The sequence below is a fragment of the Apaloderma vittatum genome, unplaced genomic scaffold, assembly GCF_000703405.1.
Source record: "Apaloderma vittatum isolate BGI_N311 unplaced genomic scaffold, ASM70340v1 scaffold360, whole genome shotgun sequence".
Lineage (NCBI taxonomy): Eukaryota > Metazoa > Chordata > Aves > Trogoniformes > Trogonidae > Apaloderma > Apaloderma vittatum.
The window spans coordinates 39,450-63,371 of record NW_009692636.1 but is presented as its reverse complement, the minus strand read 5'-3'; the positions used below and the strand labels follow the sequence as shown (position 1 = coordinate 63,371).

The window sequence follows — 23,922 nt, the reverse complement described above, 5'->3', positions numbered from 1 at the left end:
GTAAAGACAACTGACTGGGACTGTGTACTGAATAACACAGGAGCTGGCAGCTGGGGAACATCTTTCAGTGTTTTTCCAAACAAGATCATTCTTTTGAAAGCACATGTTGAGATTCCTTAGACTAAGTCCTTCCTGTCCTAGACAGAAGGTGCTGAGGCTGGCAGAAGTCCTTCATACCACTGTGGCAGCAGATTTCCACCCTGATCTGGCTGTACTTTTGACAGCTTGTTGATGGTAACAGTCAAGCCAGAATCAGGGCTGTTGAAGTAAAAGGTCCTATAGGCCATAAAACCACATAATGTCCCTCCATCTTGCCCAAAATTTTCCTATCATGGATTTGTTGGGTTTTTCCTGAAATGAAATAACTGGGGGAAATAGTTTTTGTTTAGCACACACTGTTCTGACAGTCTAAACACTGATCTGTGTAATCACTCAAGTTTTCATGCAGTTCTTCTAGTCCTAAAAATTTTCAGAATCTAAGTTTCTTGTTCACTATGTATATAATATACTCGACACTGTCAGCCAAGCAATTACCTGCTTTCATATCTTCTCCCTCAAGTTACATAGAATTATTTAGAGTACTTGGAAATCTTTCCCAACTGTTGCTAGGAGAGTGATTCTGACAACTTATAAAACCCAAGGAATACCATATTTTCAAACCAGTAACTGGATGATCCTGGAAAATTGGTAATGAAAAAAGGATAAACACATCATATTTGGTTTTTCAGGTTGAACTGGAGGTACCACAGCTGTGCCACTTCATCCTGAGGACAATGCATTGCTCCCTGAGGGAGACATTTGGTGTTGACACTGAAGGAAGGGTCTTGCTGAAAAAGTCAAAGAGCTCTGAAGACTTTGCAAATGCCATGTCCAAGTAAGCAATATCAATTATCATCACTACTTGTAGCCTTAACATGGAGCAGGTTGCAATGTTACGCTCCAGCCTGACTATGTTTTTCCAGACCTAGTGCTTAGAACATTTCCTGATAACGTGGTAGATTTATAAACCGGTTCCACAGTAAAACTCTCCTTGATATAGTTTAGGGTTAACTTGGCATATTTCTTAATTGCTAGTAGCGAAAGGGTTTTTTTCATCAAGAATTTTCACCTGGAATGTTTTTGTCACGTACATCATCTATATCAGGAAACTATCGGACAGTCCCCTGAGAGATTATTGCAACTGGAATGTTCCTTCTTGTAAGCAAATTCTCAGATGGCTGTGTGCAGCCAGTTAAAGATAATTTTCCTTTGCTGACATGGTAGAAAGACTGTGCAATACAAAGGCATTTGAGACTGAAGTCCAGATTTCCCATCCTGATCTTTAATGACCTATGCAACTTATCTTTTCCTTACTTGTCTGCTTTCGTAACTTATCGCTACTACTCCCTCCACCCAACTTGTCTCTAGTGCTTGTCAGTGCATGTTTCATTCGTGCAACTTCATGCTTGTTTCAGTGCCTCAGTATTGACTCCGTCTTGTCTCACAATCAACTCAAAAGCAACTCAAGACAGTATTAAAATATGCTTCCCAGAAAACAATCAAGACTTTATTTAAAGACTGCAACTAGTAGAGAATCCTTCCCATCATTTTGTAGCCTATTGCAGTAGTTAATAATTACCTCATTCTAAAAATTTACTTATCTCCTCTCTGAATTTGTGCAATTTCAACTTCCAGCCATTGCTCTTGGTATTTGCTTATGCTTAGATGACACAGTCTGATGATATCACAATGTCCTTGGTTAGAATTTTGCTGCTTTAATAGTAATACTCTCTAACAGCAACAATAATGAATAGTAAATAATGATAGACCAAGATAACATGCTTTAGCAGTAGCCCAGCAGTTTATTGATAATACATTTTTGTTATCAATAGGTGATTTTAGTGTGATTTCATAATGTTGGCATGTTTTTTGGGCAGGCATGAGCTAAAATTCAGCATTCAGGATGGAACAAAAGTCAAGCTGTATCCAGAGAAGGATGAACAACTGAACATACTGAATCTCAAGAGAGGGATCATCTCAGCTCTGCTTGTGCCAACAGAAACAGTAGAAAACGTAAAAACAATTTCAATGGTAAGTGTTTTGGAAGTATTTGTTTTATTTCCTTAACAAATGGAAGAAACCTCACCTAGTAGACTTACTCCTGAATGTAATTTTCAAAAGACCTGGAGATTAAGGTGAGAAAGGATGCCTTTCAGCTAGATCAGGAAATGTCTAACAGCATGAGCAAAGACATTGATTTCTTTCTTCTTTCCAGGATACTGTATATGGAAAGTGTGATAGTGAAGTTGAATTCAAATCTAGAAAAGGAAATGTTGCAGAAGATATTTCAATTAACAGGGACCTGAAGTCCTGTGACAGCTTCAGTCCCATCAGAGATTATGTCAGTCCTATTGCCATTGTAAAGGGACTGGTAAGTATACCGTTAAAATTATATAACATTCTTCACTACATGACTTCAAATTTTAAGCAAGTATTACAACAAATAAATTTTGTACTTATCTTCTAAAAGCTTAAATAGGTTTTCTGCACTCTTGAATTAGAGTTATATTGGCAGCCAATAGAGGAAAACGGATGCAGAGAAGTTTTCATAGAGCTAGTACTGTTGATTACAAGTTAAACTATCAGATCATATCTAGATTTTTAGTTTTGTGGGTCAACATTTTCAATATTCCATTTTTTTGTGAAACATATAGTCCACAAAAACCCTGGTGTGTATATGATGTGCAGGAGAAGAGGCGTCTAAATGTTCTAAATGGTTTGACGTGCTGTTCAGGCTACCTGCTTATACACAATGATCAAAGGCAGTCGTTTGCATGAATATTGGCATGTTTCTTCCTGGTATCATGGCATTTGTGCTTTTGAGTGTTTTCCCTGAAAAAAAAAAAAAAGATTAGGATTTCATATCATGTTAAAAACACAGCTTCTTGTAGAACTTTAAAACTTGTGTAAGAGTGAATAAAAAAGAGTCAGCTCTGGTAAGGGGCCTGAACTACTCTAAAAATCACAAACTGGTTTCTGTGAAGGAATCCTTTGTTGTAGGCAGCAGGGGATCAGTCATGAAGTAACTACTAAGCCAAACACCTCAATAAGGCCTGAGGGAAAATTTCAGTGAGATTTCGCCTGTGAAGAGACTTAAGACTGAAGATTGATGCTGGCACAATTTTGTCTTTGTGTGAGAATGATTCCAGTTAGGCACCTTTGTTTCCAACATGGTACAGTTGCCAGTTAATATTACAGTAAAACTGTGGCAGCCTTTAAAACTATACTGTTTCTGTACTATTCAGTGAAATGACTGCCAAACTATTCTTTTACAGAACATCCCATTATCTACCCTTCTAAGGAGCACTCAGTTCTGTCATTACAACATTGATGCAAAGAAAAGGCACATAAGAGATGTTGTCTGCAGTGAAAAACACCTGTTTCTGCCTTCCTCATATAAGTAAGTTGCTCATTATTTAACATTGCCCCTAATTTATAAATATTAATTTTAAATGTGATATGTCACATTTGGCCCTCACTTCGTCCCCCAAAGTGCATTTTCTTCTCAAGAAGGCAGGAGGCATGGCAAGACCCCTCAAAGGTTCCTAGACTCAACTAAAGCACCAAATTTTTCTTTGTTTGCTAGAAATCGCTACGGTGTGATGACAGAGGTCAACCAGACGCTGAAGCTTGAAGATACTCCAAAGATCAATAACAGAAATTTTGATGGAGGTATAGCTGCAATTCTCAATAATACAAATACAGGGACAAAATATACATATGGGTTAAATATAGGGACTTTAAAAAAAAAAGCAAAAACAAAACAAAACAAAAAACAAAGAGTGAAATAAGGTTGCAGTTGAGAGGACGAAAAAAATTCATCAATTTTAATGCAGTTTGAACAACTTAGTCAAGAGAAAGGTTGCAGTATAAAATAGGAGAACTAGAAAAGTTTAAAAATGCTGTAATTTTATGCAATCTTTGTATTTTCTCTTTAATTTTGAAATTATTTTTTAAAATTAAAATGTATAATTTGCTTAGAAAGTGATTTTAATCTTTGTATATATTAATTTTATGAATCATTTTTAGCTCCTTCATAAAGACATAGAGACAAAGAGTGTAATTTGCTTGTTTTAATTGTTAGATGAACTGGAGGAAAAGGGACTTGCGCTGGAAAGTACAGATGCCAAATATTCCAGGCAGGGTGATGCTGTTCTGAAAATCCTCCAGGAACTGCAGAAACTAGCAGCCTCCCAGCAGAACCAGCAGAGAGCAAGGCTCTTTTACAAATTTGTTTCGGGACTTAGAAGTTTGCATAACAACACTCTTGGCTCTCTTGTACCAAAGATGATGGAAACTTCAAGGTATGTTACCACAGTTCATTGTGCAAGTACACCACATGCCAATGCTTTAGCATATCTATTCTAAAGCTCATGATTTGCTGCAATTGACTTAAAATTAGAGGTTAATTAGGTGTAAAGAGTGTCTTTCAGAAAGATAAGTGTCATTAGAAACAAGGAAAAAGAGTAAAACCTGTGGATTTCACATTTTTCCTTCAGAAATGCTGAGTTGTTAATTGGAACTTGAATAATAAATATAAGAGAACAGCATAAGAATTCAAAGAGATCTGAAAGTTTTAGCCTTCTGCGAAGAACTAATATTGTTTTTATTATTCCCTCATCAAATCTTCCAAGCTTACTGGAGGAATAAAACAATAAATTAGAGTATAACACAGCTCAGTATGGGGGTTTTCACCCTGCAACCATCTCAAGATTCTATGAAAGTTGGAATCCTGTGGATATATTATTATCTTCAACTATCTTTCATGCAGTTTTGCTCAAGGACAATGACTGTAATTCCAAACTTCCAAGTCTAACTTACAGCAAAGAACGTAGTTTTGAAAGTGAGATTTTTGGAGGCATAGAAGGGCACAATTCTTTGGCCTGAACCTGCCCTTCACGCCCCAACTTTACTTTTCTATCCTAGGTGGACTTGAGTCAATTTACACATACTTTATTTCCTTGATCTGCAGAGGGGCTAGAGCATCAGCCTGGTTCAATATATTATATTATAATACTTAAAGTTGTGGGAAAGTCTGTTGTGGATTAAAAAAAAAGGTAGCATTGTTAGCACTTCCTTGTTGTTCATAGCTTATCACGTTGTTCGTATAACTTGTAACACTATTAAGCTTCTTTTTGGTAAGCAGTGAGTAATTTGCTTCCAGTCACATGCAAACATTCACCTTCTGTATTAAAGTATTGTCAGCTGTTTATTTCAAACATGCAACATATAGAGATAATTGTAAACAGGGATTTAATTAATCTCTTTTCCTTTCAGTTCCATCACAGTTCAGGCCCTGATTCAGTGTGGGACTCCAGAGTGCTATGGTGCAGTCCTTCAAATACTGAGAACTGGAAACGTGAATCCACTTGTGGTAGACCTGGTCACGTATACCCTGGGACTATTGCCATCTCCAACACCAGAAAGAATACGGGAAATTCTAAACATGGCCCAGTATCAACCAAGTAGAGCTTCTTTTTATGGCTTGAGTCATTCTGTTACTAAGTAAGTAATGACTGCATGTAATTGTGCAAAGTAACATCAAGAAAACATCACAATGCGTTGAGTAAACCCTAAGAGTAATCACCTTCTGAGGATTTTTTGTTATTCTCATGAATTTGCTCCTGGGAATAAAAAAAACAAATAGACATCTTCCATTTCCTCCTCTAGTTTCTAATGTGTGTATTTCTTTAGGTTCTACAATGAGAAGAAGATTGTGACAGAGGAAATAACTGATGTTGCAGACTTCATGGTATCACTGCTTGGCACTGATTGTTCTAGGGAAGATGAACTCACATACCTCACACTTCGGGTATTTCCATTTCCTTCTTTCCTTCTGCAGTCTATTATTTTAAATTGTAGCTTGTATATTACTCTACCTCTCTTGATGGAGGAAAATGTTTATGATCTTTCTGTGTTTCTGACACTGACAGGCTATTGGAAATATGGGTGCAGTAATGGAGAAAGCTAAACCCAGCCTGAAATCTTTTCTTAAGACATGTATCAGAAATGAAGCTGCATCAGTTTCAGTTCAGAAAGCTGCAATCCAGGCATTCAGGAAAATGACTATTAGTGAAGAGGTAAGTTGGCTCATAAGAACCAGCATAAACTGTCTTCAGGCCATCTTGACTGCTCAGAGAAGTTAAATACACAAAACCCACTCCCATTATTTCACAGTTGGCTATCTCCTTTTTATCTGTCTCCATGTTTTTTAGAACCTCTTTAATTGGTTTAGTTTCCATACATATATCTGAGAAGTTCTGCAGACTTCTGACTTAGTGGCTGTTGCGCCTTTGAGAAGCAGTTGCGTTGTACAGATAGCCTCATTTAAATGGGAAGTTTGATCTGTTACTGCTAGAGTGTCTTAAGTGGACTCCTACTTAGTTAAAGGTGGTTTTAACTAAAAAATTTCTCAAGACTGAAAGGGATTTAACTAAGAAAAAAATCAGGTCCCTATTTTATACTGGCATTTGGTGCCATTGTTATTAATAATAACGGCTAGATTTATGTTTATGTTAGTGTGACATTAAAGCACCTCCTACTCAATGGGTATTATTATACAGAGCTCTTCAGCTTAGTATAGTGAAATAGTTTCAGTATCAACAACTTTTTACTCTAAGAGACGTGTTCTTGTTTCCAGACAAGGCTTAATGAGTCTGAGAGCCTGGAAACACTTGGAGCTCACATCCTCAGATTCACTTTAATTTAAAGCATTTAATTATCATTATTTATTTTCAAACTGTTTTTAATTTTCCTAGAGCAGAAGATTCTAATCACCTTCTTTTCCTAAACTGAATGATCTTTTTTCCAATATTTTTCTGCAGACCAGAATACTTCTGATTGCCAACAATCAAAACTCATTATTCTAAACAAACAAACAAACAAAAAGTAACCTGCCACATATAGGATAAAAAAAATCAGTTTTAATAGAACTGTAACTGCTACAATATTTTCTATCAAAAGAAATTTTATCAAAATAGCTTCAATTAAACATTTTTGGTCAGTTATAGAGGTTACATATAGAAATAGTTATGTGGTTCTGAAAAATTTACATCCTGGCAATTATTTCACCCTATATGTTCCCAAAAGAGTTCAGCAGTATCATCTACTAGCCAGCTCATCAGTGCCAACCTTTATTTGTATAGGACCGTTCAGCAATTCTGAAAGCATTCCAGGAAGGAGATGCACCTACAGACAAACGCCTGTCAGCTTATCTCATACTGATGAAAAATCCTTCCCCAAGTGATCTCGCAAAGATTTTGAGAGTCCTCACAAAGGAGAAGAATGAGCAAGTGAAAAGCTTCATTGCCTCACACATTGCCAACATCCTGGATTCCGAAGAAGTCGGCATTGAAGGGTAAGTAAAATCTGGTTACACACTAGTCTCCCAGGAAGAACAAAGTTTTGACCATAATTGCAGTCATAGCTATTTAGCAGTGCATTTTTGCTTGTTGTTTTTTTTTGTTTACTTGTTTGTTTATTTTGCTTAAACACATCAACTGAGTAAATCTATGGCTTTTCCAGAGCAGTGCCAGATGACATTCTTTCCCATAAGTCTTACTTTCACAATGTGCAGAGAGGTAGCCATTTACAATCACCTCTCTTCTATGAATGTCTGTAGGTGACACAAGAAATCCCTCAGCTAAGACTGAATGAGTTTTGAGAATTTATACTAATCATATATGCATTACTCTCCTCTTATCTAGGCTAAAAAGCCAAGTTGAAGAAGCTCTGAAAGGAAACCAGGTTCCAACAGCCAAAGACTTCAGAAAATTCTCACAAAATTATCAGATTTCCAAAAGAGTTTATGTACCTGGAGTTGATCCCATCTCTGCCAAAGTAGAGGGAAATGTGATATTTGATCCAAACAGCTATGTTCCTAAAGAGACAATGTTAAAAACCACCCTGAACGTGTATGGATTTGGCCCAAGCGATATCTTCGAGGTACAAGCAATTATCAAAAAAATTTGCTAGTATTCAGCTGTTTTCTTTCTCATTTCTGTTTTCTTGTAACAACTTTCTCTGAATAATGTATTGTTTTTACGAGCTTTGGGAGAAATCTAAAGATTGCTATGCTTACAAGGGGACTTTCATTTGATCTCAATGGGCTTTAGAGCAAGCCATCCATTATGTGATGTCACTTGCCCCTGACTGGATGGACGACCCTGTTGGAGTTATTAAAGGCCTCAGCTAGGGTAAAATGAACTCATCTGTAACAAATTCACTTCATGCTAATGAATCATTACTGGCACACTGAAGTACTCATAGTAGATTTTAGGTGAGATACAGCCTATGTGTAGGTTTTGTGTTGCACCTCACCACAGAGATAAAATTAAATGTAAGACCTAGTATTCCATATCTTTCCTTAAGGATCATAGACAGACTTGTAGGATATGTTTTAAATGCATTGTTTGTTCCCCAGAAAGTCTATTTGTTGTAAAGCTCCAAAAATGGAGAAACTATCTCAGTGATTGCCTTGTCCTGTTCATTTCAGCTTGGCTTGGATGGAAAGGGGTTTGAACCAACACTCGAAGCTTTGTTTGGAGAGAAAGGATTTTTCCCAGACACTGCAAGCAAGGCCTTGTATTGGGTTAATGGCAGAGTGCCAGAGAAAGTTTCCAAGGCACTTTTTGACTATTTTGGTTATTCCCAGGATGGCAAGCAGGATCAGGTACAGCTTGAAAACATTCTCTGATCAGCATGGCACTTTCTTTACACAATAATTACAGCACTTCCCTCTTTTTTTTTTATATAGGAGCCTTCTCCTCTTCTGTTTATCTAAAACAGAAACCATTAATGCTTTTTAATAATTTTTTTTTCTTGATTTTTCTTGATTTTTTTTCTTGAGAAGGGTCTTTGAGACAAATCTGTAAGAAGTGCATATGTAGATTAGCTGATGTTCACTAAGTAACTGTTGTAGATATATAAACTTACAGATTTCTCATAAGTCTGTTTTACTACTTTCAGGATGTCATGAAAGGAATAATTCTTAACCTTGAAAAACTGATAAAAGAATTGAGCAACAAGGAAGCTCCTGAAGGAAGAGCATATCTGAGAATCCTGGGAGAAGAACTTGGGTACATGAAACTCAACGATTTCAAATTGCTAGGAAGCATGATTTTAAAGAGTGTTAAAACTCTTCAGATTATTCCTGAAATGGTATGTTTCTGATGCACCAATATGTATTATTAATTTGGATTCTTTCTACAAGATTTTTTTAACATTTAGCTTGTGTTTATCTGTTATGTAAAGAACCAAGTGGAGTCCTCCTGGAAGATGGGTGACAGGAGGGAAAAAGGGAATGTTCAGACCTTATTATTTAACGGAGATATTTACTGAAACAATGCTCAAAATCTTAGTGCTTGCCATTATGTTATATCACCAAATTCCTAATTATGGAAATGTATATTAATATTAGGCAATAATTAATCATGTTAAAAAGAAAAGAAAATGTAATAGAGTTTAGGAATATTTGGTCAAACCTTTCTGCCGTTGAAGTAAGAAAGTGCTTTATCATTGAGTTTGAGGAAGCTAGAATATTACATGTTATCTAAACCCATTTACCTTGGTATGTGTATGCAATGGAAGATGCAAGTGATAAAATCTAGTATTAAAAATGAGATCTTGGTAAATAGACTTTAGTACACTTTTTATACAACCTGTACAAATTAGATTCTGTACTCTGCATGTGTATTTTTCAAAGCTTAGATTTGTTAGTTTTCATTTCCTTCTTTGATTCACAGCTTGCACAAGTCATCTCAAAAGGTGTTGACAGGGATTTATTTGTCCACTACATATTCATGGACAATGAGTTTGAGCTCCCAACTGGAGCAGGTTTGCAACTGAAGTTTGCCTTGTCTGGAATTGCGACACCTGGGGCCAAAGTAGCTGTGAAGCTTCATCAAAAAAGCGTAAGTCTCAACAGCTGTCTGTGTTTTATTTCCTCGTAATAATCTAGAATCTCATTCAGGGGTGAAACTGTAACACCAGAAGAATTACAAAGACTACAAAATACTATTGAAATTAAAAAACCACCTTATTTATCAGAGGTCTCCAGTGAACTGCGGATGACGTTTACATTAAAGAAGTAACACATATAAAAAATAAAGAATGAGACATAGTAAAATTTATTAATTAGAAATATTGTAATAACTCTTTAAAAATAATCTGTTAAATCTCTATTTTTCTCTCCTTGCTCTCAGCTGAGAATAGTACAAATCTACAGCATGTGAATTTGCTGTTCAAACAGTTAATAAAATATTTCGATGTGGCCAATTCAAAATGAAAAGTTTGATATTCAGTTAAAGGAAATACTGAAAACTGAAACATTTTTGACCTGAAAGGAAACCATTTAAAACTAACAATTAAAGAGCATCTTGACAAAAGGAATTATCCAGTTAAAATTAAATTAAAAAAATAAATGCTTCCATTCTTTTTTACAGTTTTAATGGCTATTTTGCTCTAATTTAGTCAATATTTTATATAAATTTCTCAATAGTTTCAGTTCACCTAAACTTTTTATTTTCCACAGGTAAATGATTTAAGTAAAAATGAAAAAAAATAAGTCTTCAAATGTAGTACTGGTTGTCTTTTAGTTACCTTTGGAATCTTTTCCAGAATTTTGCATTCTATCCTTTCTTCCTGTGATGGCCAAACCAAAAGCTTGAAAATAAGTTGTTTTCTGTTTAGAGAAATTCAAATCTTGGATCCATTTCTTTGTCAAATACTTTGCTCATTGTTTTTTGAAAATTAGTTGCTGGGGGATTTTTTTTACAATGGAAAATTGGCTCTTGTTTTTGAATTTAAAAATACATGCAATTAGCTCCATGTACAAAAATCTTTCTGAAGCATGAGTATTTTTCATTAAAGTAGGTAAGGTTGCTTGGTGTTATCATCTTGTTACCTTGCAGTGACCACTTATGTGGTCTCTCTACTTATGTGACTTGGGAATCAAATTTCTGAATAGCAAAGTCAATTGCATAAAACTTAGCTCTGGGTTATCAAGAATAACGTATCTGTTTTATAAAACCCATCCATGTATTTGGCAAATAAATACTCCATTTCATTTTTATTAAATAGATGCAAGCAGAACTCATTGCTAAACCTTCAGTAGCAATTGAATTTGTAACACACCTGGGAATAAACATGCCTGAATTTGCTAAAAGTGGCGTGGAGATGAATTCTAACATATTCCATGAGTCTGGAATTGAAGCACATGTCAGTATGAAAGCTGAGCAGCTGAAATTCAGTATTCCTGCTCCAAAGACTCCAACAAAGCTCCTCAGTATCAGGTAATGAGAACTGAATGAGAACTTTCAAGGCTGTGCCCTTCCCTTCTCTCCTTGTTTTTTATTGTGATGGTATCGAGAGGCTAGGGCATGGAGAAATTTTCAGCTCAGAAAAATCCCAGACATAATGAAACTGCGACAACTTCTTCTGTAAGACAAGCAAATAGCCCAGATAAGTGGTGACTAAAAGTCATGGCTTCCAGATTCTTTACTTTGACACTGTTTTCTGATAGTTTCAGCAAGATACCATTTCTACTATTTTGTTTTCTTTCACATAAAAGAGTTATATCAGCAATGCCTATTTTTAGATTCAATTTAAATGAACTACTTATATTAGTTTTAGATAGGGTAAATGAGTCATTATACATAATTGTAATTATCAGTAATAATACTTATAATAATAAATCACTTGGACATTTATCCACCATGTTATTTCATTAAGCCCCCATGTTAAGAAGTGAATTTTATACAGTAAATAGCCTTCTTAATAGCACAATGTCTGAACACCTGTCTGAGGAATAAATGTCTCACTTTTCTGCTCCAGCAATACGTTATATTTGGTGTCTTCATCCAAAACTGAAGAGATACCGTCTCTGCTTGAGAACCAAGAATCCTGGACTTCTTGCAAGCCTTTCATTGCTGGTCTAAATTTCTGCACCAAATTATTATACTCTAATGCCAGTGACACAGAGGCAGCTCCATATTATCCTTTAACTGGAGAATCCAGGTAAGTCATAACAGCTTTAACTATGTTTATTTTGTGTTAACTAACTCTCCCTCTTAGGGTTCAGTATCTACAGTACCCTCTCATGTAAAGCTTACCTTTAAAAATCTTTAAAAACAGATTAACAGGAGCTAGTCAAAAAGAGACCTACTGGGAGCTGTAGGATTTCTTCTGTTTCTGGTGGTGGACAAAATAGTTATTTACTTTTTTTACTCCTTCTTTAGTTTTGAAGTTGAAATAGTGTCCACAGGCGAAGTGAAGGAATACTCTGCAAGTGCAAACTATGACCAGCAGAGAGAGGGAAATGATCTGATAGACACCTTAAAGTTTGCTGTCCAGGCAGAAGGTAAGAGTTTGAAAATGCCGATATGGTTTAGTTGAGTTTTGAACTGTCATTTGACAGAAAAATATTTGTATGATTAAATCAATAGAATTCTCCACAGTTTAAAATAGCATACCATTTTCACATACAAACAGACCAACACTTTAACTCCTTTCAATTCATGTATATAGTCTCAGTACAACATTTTCACAGAGGCTGATTTTGTATCCCCAAAATGCAGCTTCATGATTTAAATAAAAGTGTGATGTTGGTGAACGGAAATGTGGAAGGGGAGAAGTTAACGAGTTTTATACAAGCAAGAAGAAAACACCATTTCCGTTGATATATGGAAATAAAACATAAGTTGAGAAGAACTGAATAAATAGCAAATTTTTCAAAGGGAGAATCCTGTGGGATGGCAAGTTTATGGTACAGAAGTAGTGAAGGGATCAGTGGATCAGCCTATGGTGCTGGAGAAGATGAGGAGAAAAAAGATGACCCAGTTTCGGTTAAGACTCGTCACAGCTTGTGTTAGATCTTCAGGGTGATATAATTTCCAGTTGTTCCTTTTTTGGTCTTTTTTTAAGAAAAGTCCAAACAGATTGCGAATAACTAAACTACATTATATTTTCCAGGTGTAAAGCAGCATGAGGCCACACTGACATTCAGGTACAACAGAGACAGAAAGATTTTGACCAGTGATGTCCGCATTCCAGATGTTGATGTTGACTTTGGTACAAACTTCAGAATTACTGATGAATCCATTCCTGGGAAGAAAGCATATACCCTTGTCTTAGACTTTAACAACAAGAAGATTTCTGAAGTTACTCTTACTGGTCAGATAAGGTAACTCAGAAAACCACTTAAACTTTTACAGATAGCTTTGAATAAGATAGCTGGTAGTTTTATTGGAGATAGAAAACTTCAGGAAATTTTATCGCATTTTGGAGAGATTGCTTATATAGAGAGACGTATAAACTAGTCATTCAACGCTTCTTGAAAAATCCATGAAGTATTTTATTTGTAATCCATCACATATAAAACAAATAAATACACCAACTGATCTTTTCTACTGTATGTATATATAGGTAATTTGTACTACAAGTTCCCTGTGCTCGTTCCTCCATGTTTGCACACACATGACTACAAGAATGGTATTGTACTAGTGTTATTACAGGTGCAATAATCCAAGATATACACAAGGGTAGGTTTATTCAGAGACGTACTATCTTTTACAGAGTATGTTCAGCTCTAAAAAAAGTTATTACATCTCCCCATGAAGAAATCTAATGGCACTCAATAAGCAACAAAACCAAGAATAACTGAGAGCTTCCTGTAAAAATTCCCACGCTTCACGATGAGAATATTTCCGGGAACATCTACAGGGGAGCTAACAAAAATGTTCAGCCTGCCAGGGTTTCTAAAATTGTCTGCCTCACAGGCTCATGGTGAAATGAGCTGATCACATTCTTTAATAAACCTCAATCTTCCATGGAATTCTGTGATCTTGATGGTGCCCTAGGGAGTCTTTGTCTTTGCTGTTCATGCAGAATTGCCTCTGATATCAGTGGGAGCTTTGGACAGACGTCAGGGACCTCAATTCCCTTTTATTTGCACTAACATAATATTAGAAATTTGCTCAAGTCAACAGAGTTACAGAGATATAAAATAAACATGAGTAAAGCAAAATGAAGCCCAGTGGCATAAAATATTTTGTCAAATACTCTGTTTCCGAGTGATTCATGGCCACTGTCTGTATCCTTAGCAGACAATTCAGCTTGAGTAAGCAGTTCAGAGTTTGGTGCAGCTACAACTTTACCAAGATGGGTACATATTTCCATCCATTTCAGTATTATGAAATTAATACAGATTTATTATTGTCTGTATCTGCATAGTAGCATTATAATAATTTACCATAGATTTTCAAAGGTAACTAGCAGAATATGAAAATATGAAGACATTCATTGAACTGAAACAGGGTTTACAAGTTTGTTCAATCTTTCTTTTTTTTTTAACATCTGTTATGAATTTACTATAGATTTAAATACTGAAATTGCTCCTGAAATATAAGTGAAAATGTAGAGTGAAATATTTTACATTCACGGTTACATTTGGTTTTCGCAGATATGCTGGTGTGGAAGAAGCAATGTTAAGAGGCACCATTTCTATTCCTCGCCTGCAAACCGAACTTAGAACAGAAGCGTTGGTTAATTACTCACCAACCAAAGGACATCTTCAGATAAGCTCAGCTGCAGCAACTCATGGAAATTCCATTTCAAAAAGAGTTGTTCTCAGATATGGTAGGGACAAAATCAAGATCTGCATGTACAACCTGTAAATTTAAATATCTCGTTACATTAGTTTACGTTAAATCTCTAAATAAAATATTATTAATTTTACCTTTTTCTTTAAATTCATGATTTTCAGATTCTGAGAAAATTGAGCTAGAGTGGAAGGCAGGTGCCAGTGCCGCTGTGAAAAAACTGTCATCTGGCTTCCCAGTTGACTTTTCAGACTACCCAAAAACTTTAGAGAAGCACGCCAATGAACTGCTGGATCGGAAAGTGGCTCATACAGATATGACACTGCGACATATTGTGTCACAATTTATCGTGGTATGTTTCAAACTATGGTAGATATTACAGCTTGACCACATAGCCCTGATAAATTCTTGCCTCCTCCTTGGAAGCAAAAATGGGAACTACTTGGAAAAGCACTCATCAGATTCAGAAATATGCATATTTACAACTTTGATTGAACCAGTTACTTTGTCAGGTGCCTAGGGCTCAGTATATGATTAGTTACAATGGCTTTCAGATAACTTACCATGAAGTCCTAAAATTTGTCATTTACATTGAAAAACATATCTCCTCATTTCAGGCTACGAACACCTGGCTGCAAAAGGCATCAAAAGATGTCCCCTATGCCCAGACTCTGCAAGACCAACTACGTGGACTGCAGGAACTGAACATTCAGAAAATTAACATGCCTGTTATCACCATTCCTGAAGAACTTTTCCTGAAAAGGTAGGGAGAGAAATTAGGATAGTCACAGAAAACTGAAAATAGGGGGTTATTTTCATATTTTTGCATCATTTTATTTTGCTGTCTTTTATATAACAGTGCGGAATTACTGTAAACATTAGCATAAAATTGGAATTATAAAAAAGAATTTTAAGACCAAAGAGTTGAAATTATATGGAGGAAATTATGCATGTTTTTAATACAGATTTGACTTTACAGCAGTCACTCCTACAGTATATGAATATAGCCTGAGGAACTGTGTTATGCATTAATGAGAACTGAACAAAAATACAGCATTCAACAATATTTAAGCCACGGAACTAAGGATGCCAGGTTTCCCATACATTTCTGCCCTGCATCCCTACAGACCCTTTGTCTTTGGCCATAACCCTAGTATCTCTACTTTCTCATGTGCCATCCTATTGGACAGTTCTTTCCGTTCCCCTAGATGTACTGGTTGACCTCCACCAATATGGCAGCCTGATCTCCTCCCATGTCTGACTCCATCTGCCACTTGCTTGGAGGCAGTGTCTCCTCCACCTAACAGAGCGTTTCACAGAACATGCATGAGTGTAATTACCCTTCTGTCAAATTTTATAGAAATCATCCAATATGTTAATAATTTCTTAGAAGTAGGTTATGACAAACAAAAAGGGAGACTGGAAGGCAGATATATATTTCTTCGCGGGTTCGATCTAGTTGAGACGTGTCCCTGCCCATGACAGGGAGGTTGGATTAAATGATCTCTAAGGTCCCTTCCAGCCTGGGCCATTCTATGATTCTGTGATTCTATAATTCTATTATTCTTCTTTTTCTAGGAAAGTATTTAAAGAGGGCTGCAGGAAAGAAGGGGAGGGACTGTTTATCAGGGACTGTAGCGCTAGGACAAGGAGTAATAGTTTCAGACTGAAGGAGAGTAGATTTAGATGAGCTATTAGGAAGAAATCCATTTCTGTGAGTGTGGTAAGACACTGGCACAGGTTGCCCAAGGCAGTTGTGGTTGCCCCCTCCTTAGAAGTGCTCAAGGCCAGGCTGGACGGGGCTTTGAGCAACCTGGTCTGCTGGAAGGTGTCCTTGCCCGTGGCAGGGGACTGGAAACTTAGTAACCTTTAAGATCCATTCCAACCTAAACTATCCTGATTCTGTTGTGTTCCCAACCAAAACATAAGCAAGGAAAAGACTGATTTATTCTTATATGTTCTTACCAGCAGTGAACATTATAGTAATAATAATAGGAAATTCTATTGCTCTGTGATGTTGCTTTTAAAACATTGTAAGTGAAGGAACAAATTTCAAAAATGTAGAATGTAACTCTAAGTGCAAGAAAGATTTTGTAATATAAAAGCTGAGTTAGGCAAACAAGAAAAACATCTTTGCCAGTTAATTGTTCATGCATAAATTAAGGCTGAGTTTCCTCCTGTTTTGCCTTTTCATAATTACACATTTTCTCCACAAGTATTTCAGCTGATGATCCATTTTTGACAATTCTGGTCAAATAGTTAATTTTTTATTTATTTTCATTCAGAATAAAATATATGGTGAATATTTGAGTGAAACTTTTTTTAATGCCTATCATCAGAAAGATAAACTCTGTAATTTCTTACAATGTCTAATGCTAATAAGATTTTTTATGTGTTTCTGGAAGAATACATCACTTTTTTTAGAAGAATATAATCACTTTTTTCTGGTAATCAACATTCCACATTGCATATGTACAGTGGTGGTTTCAGAGGACTTTTTTTTCCCCACTTTCATTCTGAGGATCATTTTCACGGCAGTACATTTTTTCATTAAGCAGAAAGGAGATTTGGATTCTTAGAGAAGAAAATCAAATGCAAGATTCATAACAGTTGTATATTTAGCCCCTTGAATGACACTCTCCACCTGCGAGCAGAAGCTAGTTAAGCTCTGAACAACAAATCAGGATCCTTCAAATTCTAATGCAAAGTCTTACAGCAAGAATGTGTTTCTGGACTACTTGACATACAAGTCACCTTGGCTGTGAAGTAAGGGGAAAAAACATTGACAGAGCTCACTGAAATCAAAAGTGCTTTCATTGAATCCTGACAGATGAGTGTTTAACAAATGCTGATAATAATGATCTTTATATTTCCATCTAAAGTCAGGATATTGATATAAGAACATAAGTAAGCTCAATGTCATTGGAATAGTAGGAATCATGGAAATTTCACCTCATGGACTTAACAATTTCTAACAGAGTAATTTTTATTTTCTAGTGATGGCCGGATCAGATACATCTTAAATAAAAACAGTTTTCTAATTAATATCCCGCTGCCATTTGGTGGAAAATCATCCCGTGACATAAGGATGCCACAGACTGTCAAAACACCTCCTCTGGTTATGGAGTCAATGGGAATAAGTGTGCCATCTCAGGAATACAGAATCCCGACATTTACTGTTCCAGAATCCTATCCTCTTCGTGTGCCTTTACTCGGCTCTTTAGAGGTCTCTGCTAACGTGTACAGCAACTATTACAACTGGACAGCAGCATACACTTTGGCTAACAGCACCACAGAGATAGCATCTGGTGTAAGAACTACTTACACCACAAATGCTGATTCAGTTTTTGAGCTACTTTCCTACAGCGTGAAAGGTAAGAATGTGTGGTAATACTGCAAGGCATGCAAAACTATTTTCATGACTTTATTTTCCATGTATCAGGTACAGCGCATTCATTTTCCTGTGGCTTATTTAAAGAAAGGTGTATAATTTCAAATAATTTTGTCTTTAAAGATACTATGTGTGTCTGATTATTGAGGCACTACAGGTGAAGTCAGTTTAATTCAATAAACACTTTTAAGGTCCATATTTTCCTAGATATTCCCTACTTAAAAACAAATCCTTCAAAACTGAAGGCATGATTCTACAAACACTTGTGTACCTGGCAAGTGTTTTCAAAATCATGTGTGCAGGTGTATGTGTACCTATGCCTACAGTTTATTTATTGCTCTCTCTATATATATATTTATTTTTTTTTTAAATCATTTATATATGTCTTTATACTGCCATACTACATAGCAATTATCTTGAACTTAGACTGGATAAATCTTAAGATTGCTATTTCTAAGCTAGTTTCTCAAAAATTGCAGTTTGAGTTCTCAAATTGTGAAAGAACAAGTTAACTTCATTTTTTTTCTAAAATCCCCGCCATAGATGAAGCATGATAAAGAAAATATTAAAAGCTAGGATTTTTATATATGGGTTATTACTGAGAGTCCATCGCCTTAATCTAAGTTTAAATAATGACATAACTTTGTGTTATTTCACATAATTATATTTATAAGAGTAGTATAAAGATTTAATTTATAGTTTAAAACTTTAGTCTCATATTCAGAATATTCAGAATTTACCTAAGCATTTTGATCTTTAAATAAAATGATATAATGACAGTAATTACATTTCAAGCAGTAACATGAAAGCTTAGGGGCATCAGACAAAGTTTTAAAGAGAAAAAAATATAAATGACATTGTCTCCTTTTTCCTATTTTAGGATCTGGAGAAGCATCATATAATAGAAATGGATTCACCTGTGCATATGAAAACCACCTGAAGCACAGACTCTTAACATCAGATTTTGTGTTGGCCAAGACAAAGAGTTACGAACCTAGTCCAGTCACAAACTGCACCATATCACTTACAGCATCCAGTACTCTTGGTCCTCAGCTTTCATTTTCCAGTGATGTTGTTTCTGAAAAGACAAATAACGTGAATATCAATAACGTCAAGATGGAAGGGCAGCTGGAAGTGGCTTCCATCTTTGCAAGAAGCATTTACACTCTGTCAAGCTCATACAATGAAAAGAGACGTGTTTTGGAAGGAAAATCAAATCTGAAGTTAGATTCTTCTTACCTTCAGGCTACCAATCAGATATCCGGCAGATACAGCGATGATTTATTTTCTCTTACTTCAGTTTCTGATGTACAAAGCGGACTGTTAAAGAACACAGCTTCACTGAAGTATGAAAACCGCCAGCTGAAAATGACATCTGAAACGAATGGGAGGTATCAGCACATTGCAGGTGTCAATAAGCTTGAATTAATTTTGTCCAAGAAGATGGCAGCACTTCGATCTGAGTACCAAGCCACGTACAAGCAGACACAGTGTTATGCCTTGTTTGCAGGCTCTCTCAATTCCCAGGATCTTGTTTTCAACACTGATATCTCGATGACTGATCAAAGAAATCGAGCTGCACATAAGTCATCGCTCAATATCAACCAGTACGGTCTAGCCAGCAGCGCAACCACAAGTGTGCAGTTTAGTCCATTGACAATGCAGAGCGAAATGAATGCCAAACTTGATACCGCCGGAGGCTCCATGTCACTATCCTCTTCTGGGCGCTATGGTAAAAACAATGCAAAATTCAACTTAGGAGGAAGAGTGAGCCTAACAGAAATAACGCTGGGAAGCGAGTATCAGAGTACCGTTCTGGGTATGGACAACAAACATGTTTTGAACTTCAGAGTTAATAGAGAAGGACTCAAGTTTTCAAATAATTTGCAAGGATCATTCAAAGAGATTAAGCTGGAGTACACAAATGACTTGAATATTCCTGGCTTATCCTTAACATTTGCTTCAAAGTTAGACAACAGCTTCAGCTTTGACAAGTTCCACAAGCATGTTTTTGACCTGCAGCTGCAACCTACCTCACTTACAGCTAAACTGAGCAATAATATTAAATACACTAGAGCAGAAGTCTCCAACAAAGCAGAATTGCTTCTCGAGCCTCTGAAGCTGAGCCTGGGTGGCAATGTCAGAGGAGCCTATGGATCAGATGAAATAAGACATTCCTACACCGTCACATATGCCGATCTAACCGCAAACTTTAAAACAGATACAGTCGTGAATGTTCAAGGCACAGCAGTGAGTCACAGAGTTAATCTGAATGTGGCAGGACTTGCTTCCTCTCTCACTATGAACACAAACTGCGATTCCAAGTCTCTCCATTTCAGCAATGCCCTGCGTTCCACTATGGCCCCATTTGCTATCACTGCGGACGTACACACCAATGGCAATGGAAAGCTGATTGCTGTGGGTGATCACACAGGAGACCTTTACAGCAAATTCCTGTTCAAAGCAGAGCCTCTTGCCTTCACTTTCTCCCATGATTTCAGAGGATCAACCAGTCATAGCTTGAAGTCTAGAGGAAGATACACTACCCTGCTTGATAACAAAGTTCATGTGATTTTTACTCCATCAGAGCAGTCAAGTGCTTGGAAATTGAAAAGTCAGCTAAACAACAACGTATATTCACAAGATCTCAGTGCTTATAATGATGCAGAAAAGACCGGTGTGGAGCTTAGTGGAAGAGCTGTAGCAGATCTCTCTGTGGTGGATACCTCCGTCATACTACCATTCACATCTGAAGAAGTTAATTTAAGTGATGTGCTGGGCCTCAGGGGCAGTGTATCAGAGCCTCAGGAATTCAGCATCTCTGGCTATGTGAAGTATGACAAAAATAAAGATATGCATGTTATTAACCTACCGTTCCTGGAACATCTTCCAGTTTATTTTGAACAAATCAGAAGCACCATTCTATCCACCCTGCAGGTCATACAAAGTTACCTGAAAAACATTAACATAGAACAATATATGAGAAAATACAAGGCAAGCTTGGATAAACTCCCACAGCACGTTAATGATTACGTAGACAAATTAGATGTGAAAGCCAGAATTAACAGCATGAAAAATAATTTGATTGCTTTCACAAAGGACTACAGAATAACATCTGACGATCTCCAAATTATGCTGGAAAAAACCATGCAAAATCTTCAAGAAATACTATCTCAGCTGCAGATTTATCTGATACAAATTGAGCAATATATCAAAGATTATTATGAGAGGTATGACATTAAAGAATTTATTGTACATCTTCTTGACCGAATTGTTGAAACAATGACAGCTCTAGATGACAAATATAAGATAAGAATTACTGTAATTGACACTATTCAGAAATTGCAATTTTTTTTTCACCGGTACAATCCCACCAAAATTGGAAGCAGCACTTTGGCTTGGATTAAAAATGTAGACGATGAGTACAGAATTACAGCCAGGATACATGAAAACCTCGAACAACTCAAGATTAAGATTCAGAATATTGACATCAGGCACATTGCAGAATATTTGAAACAGCAGATTAAAATGTTTGATGCTAAAGAAGTTTTAGAAAAATGGAAGCGTTCATTACCAATTGAAAAAATCAATGAAATTCTTGAACAAATCAAAGACTTTATTCTAAATAGGCTGGAGGAGTATGAAGTGTCTGAGAAGATCAGTGCTTTCCGAGGTCATATGCACAAACTGATTGTAAAATATGAAATTGATAAGCAGGTATATATTTTAATGGACAGAATGATAGAACTGCTTAACCATTTCAGAATAAAAGAAACTGTTCAGCAATTATCTGTCTACCTGAAAAATATTGATATGAAGTCACACTTTGATAAAGTTGTTGCTTTTATCGATGATGCTGTCAAGAAAGTACAAACTTTTGATTATAAAATGATGATAAAGGAAGTCAACAAGTTCCTTGACATGGTTATTAAAAAACTTAAGTCTTTTGACTATAACCAGTTTGTTGATGATGCAAATACCAAAATCCGAGAACTGACCCAGAAAATAAATGAGGAACTCAGAAATCTAGAACTTCCACAAAAAGCAGAAGCACTGAAACAGTACGTGAGAGACTTTAGAGCTGTGATTTCAAAATACATGGAACAATTAAGGGACACCAAGCTTGCTGCAATAATTGAGTGGTTCAAGGAGATCATAGACTCAACAACTTTTGCAAATCTGAAAGCCAAGGTAAATGAGCATCTGGAAGACCTGCGAGAGAGGATTTCTGAAATGGATATTTCCCAGGAATTCCAGTGGTTTCTTCAGAAGATAAGCCAATTATACAATTCTGTTGTCATGTACATTTCTGACCAGTGGAACATAGCTTTTAAGAAAATCGCTGCTTTGGCTGAAGATTATGATCTAAAAAATTGGGCTGAAAATTTAAACCAGTTTGTTGAAACAGGATTTCAAGTCCCTGAAATCAGAACTGTTATAGTCACTATACCTGCCTTTGAGGTTAGTCTCCGAAGCCTTCGGGAAGCAACGTTTCGAACACCAGACTTTGTTGTTCCACTGACTGATCTGCATATCCCCTCCTATGAGATAAATGTTAAGAGACTAAAGGACGTGAAAATCCCTAGGAAATTTACTACCCCAAAATTTACAATTCTAAATGCCTTTGAAGTTCCTTCCTTTACGATTGACTTGAATGAGATCAAGCTTCAGATTGTGCGAGCAATAGACAAACTCATGTCTGGTGAATTTCAGTTGCCAGCAATTGATCAGTATTTTCAAAATCTGAAGATGAGAGATATACCTTTTTCTGACATTTCTTTCCCAGAAATTCAAATGCCTCAGTTTCAAATACCAGAATTATTGATTCCAAAGCTAAATCTAAATGAACTCCAGATTCCTGATCTGAAGATACCAGATTTCCAGCTTCCACGTATCCCACATACTGTGACTGTCCCTACATTTGGCAAATTGTCTGGTGCTTTCACAGTTACCTCTCCATTCTTTATACTGTCTACGCAAGCTGAGGTTCAAAATACTACTACATCCTCAAACAGTCCAGAATTTGTGACCTCTCTTTCAGCTCAATCAACATCCAAATTAGACTTCCTGGTTTTCAGTGTTATTGCAGATTCACGTCTCTTGGCCCCTGAGATGAAGCAGCTGAACCTTAAAAATTCCCTGAAGGTCAACCACAGGTTCCTTCAAGTCGATCACACCAATGAAGTGTTATTTTTAGGGACTTCAGTAGAAAGCGAGGCTGAAACTAGAGCAAATTTTCATATAAAGAAAAACTCAATAGAACTACAGAATAATTTAATTGTCAAGCTGCAAAGAAAAATTTGGATGCAGAGTGGAATGGCATATTCCCACAGACTGAGCATTCCACAAGCTGATTTCTCCAGCCAGGCTAATCTGGTCAACAACATGACAACAGAGGTAGAAGCAGGACATATATCGTTTACCTCCACTGGTAAAGGAAACTGGAAATGGGTTTCTCCTAAGTTCTCTGATGAAGGTACTCATGATTCACATGCCACTTTCAGGGTTGAGGGCCCCATTATTACATTTTCTGCCAACAACAGAATAACTGATAAATACCTGAAAGTCAACCAAGTTATGAGATACGAATGTGGTTTCCTAAATTATGCAACGCTCCAGATTCAGTCTGAAATCGAGTCACCACGTGTGGGGCATAGTGTTCTGAATGTAAAAGGCACAGGAGAGCTCGGAGGAATGAAAGTAGAATTAACAGGCTCTCACAATGCGCAGCTCAACGGACGGATTGCTGGAACTGTAAATAATGATGTTTTCTTCCTGGCACAGCCTTTTGAAATTCGTTTTTCAACAAACAATGATGGAAATGTGAAAATCAGCTTCCCAATGAAAATCACTGGCAAAATTGACTTCCTGAATAACTATGGATTTGCACTCGCT

The 23,922-nt window shown here is 36.5% G+C and overlaps 1 protein-coding gene across 1 annotated transcript in view; it reads left to right on the top strand.

Moving 5' to 3' along the window:
• LOC104278267 (apolipoprotein B-100-like) overlaps positions 1–23,922 on the top strand; it is a 35,710-nt gene that overhangs the window by 4,063 nt on the left and 7,725 nt on the right. The window contains 23 exon segments of the mRNA XM_009877674.1: positions 727–874; positions 1,917–2,070; positions 2,255–2,410; positions 3,315–3,439; positions 3,626–3,711; positions 4,124–4,343; positions 5,317–5,544; positions 5,734–5,851; positions 5,973–6,119; positions 7,185–7,396; positions 7,746–7,983; positions 8,534–8,710; positions 9,007–9,198; positions 9,783–9,950; positions 11,119–11,330; positions 11,872–12,054; positions 12,276–12,397; positions 13,009–13,219; positions 14,498–14,673; positions 14,801–14,988; positions 15,254–15,399; positions 17,634–18,010; positions 18,908–23,922. The exon segment at positions 18,908–23,922 is cut by the window's right edge and continues 21 nt beyond it. Of these exon segments, the coding sequence (XP_009875976.1) occupies positions 727–874; positions 1,917–2,070; positions 2,255–2,410; positions 3,315–3,439; positions 3,626–3,711; positions 4,124–4,343; positions 5,317–5,544; positions 5,734–5,851; positions 5,973–6,119; positions 7,185–7,396; positions 7,746–7,983; positions 8,534–8,710; positions 9,007–9,198; positions 9,783–9,950; positions 11,119–11,330; positions 11,872–12,054; positions 12,276–12,397; positions 13,009–13,219; positions 14,498–14,673; positions 14,801–14,988; positions 15,254–15,399; positions 17,634–18,010; positions 18,908–23,922 (8,999 nt within the window).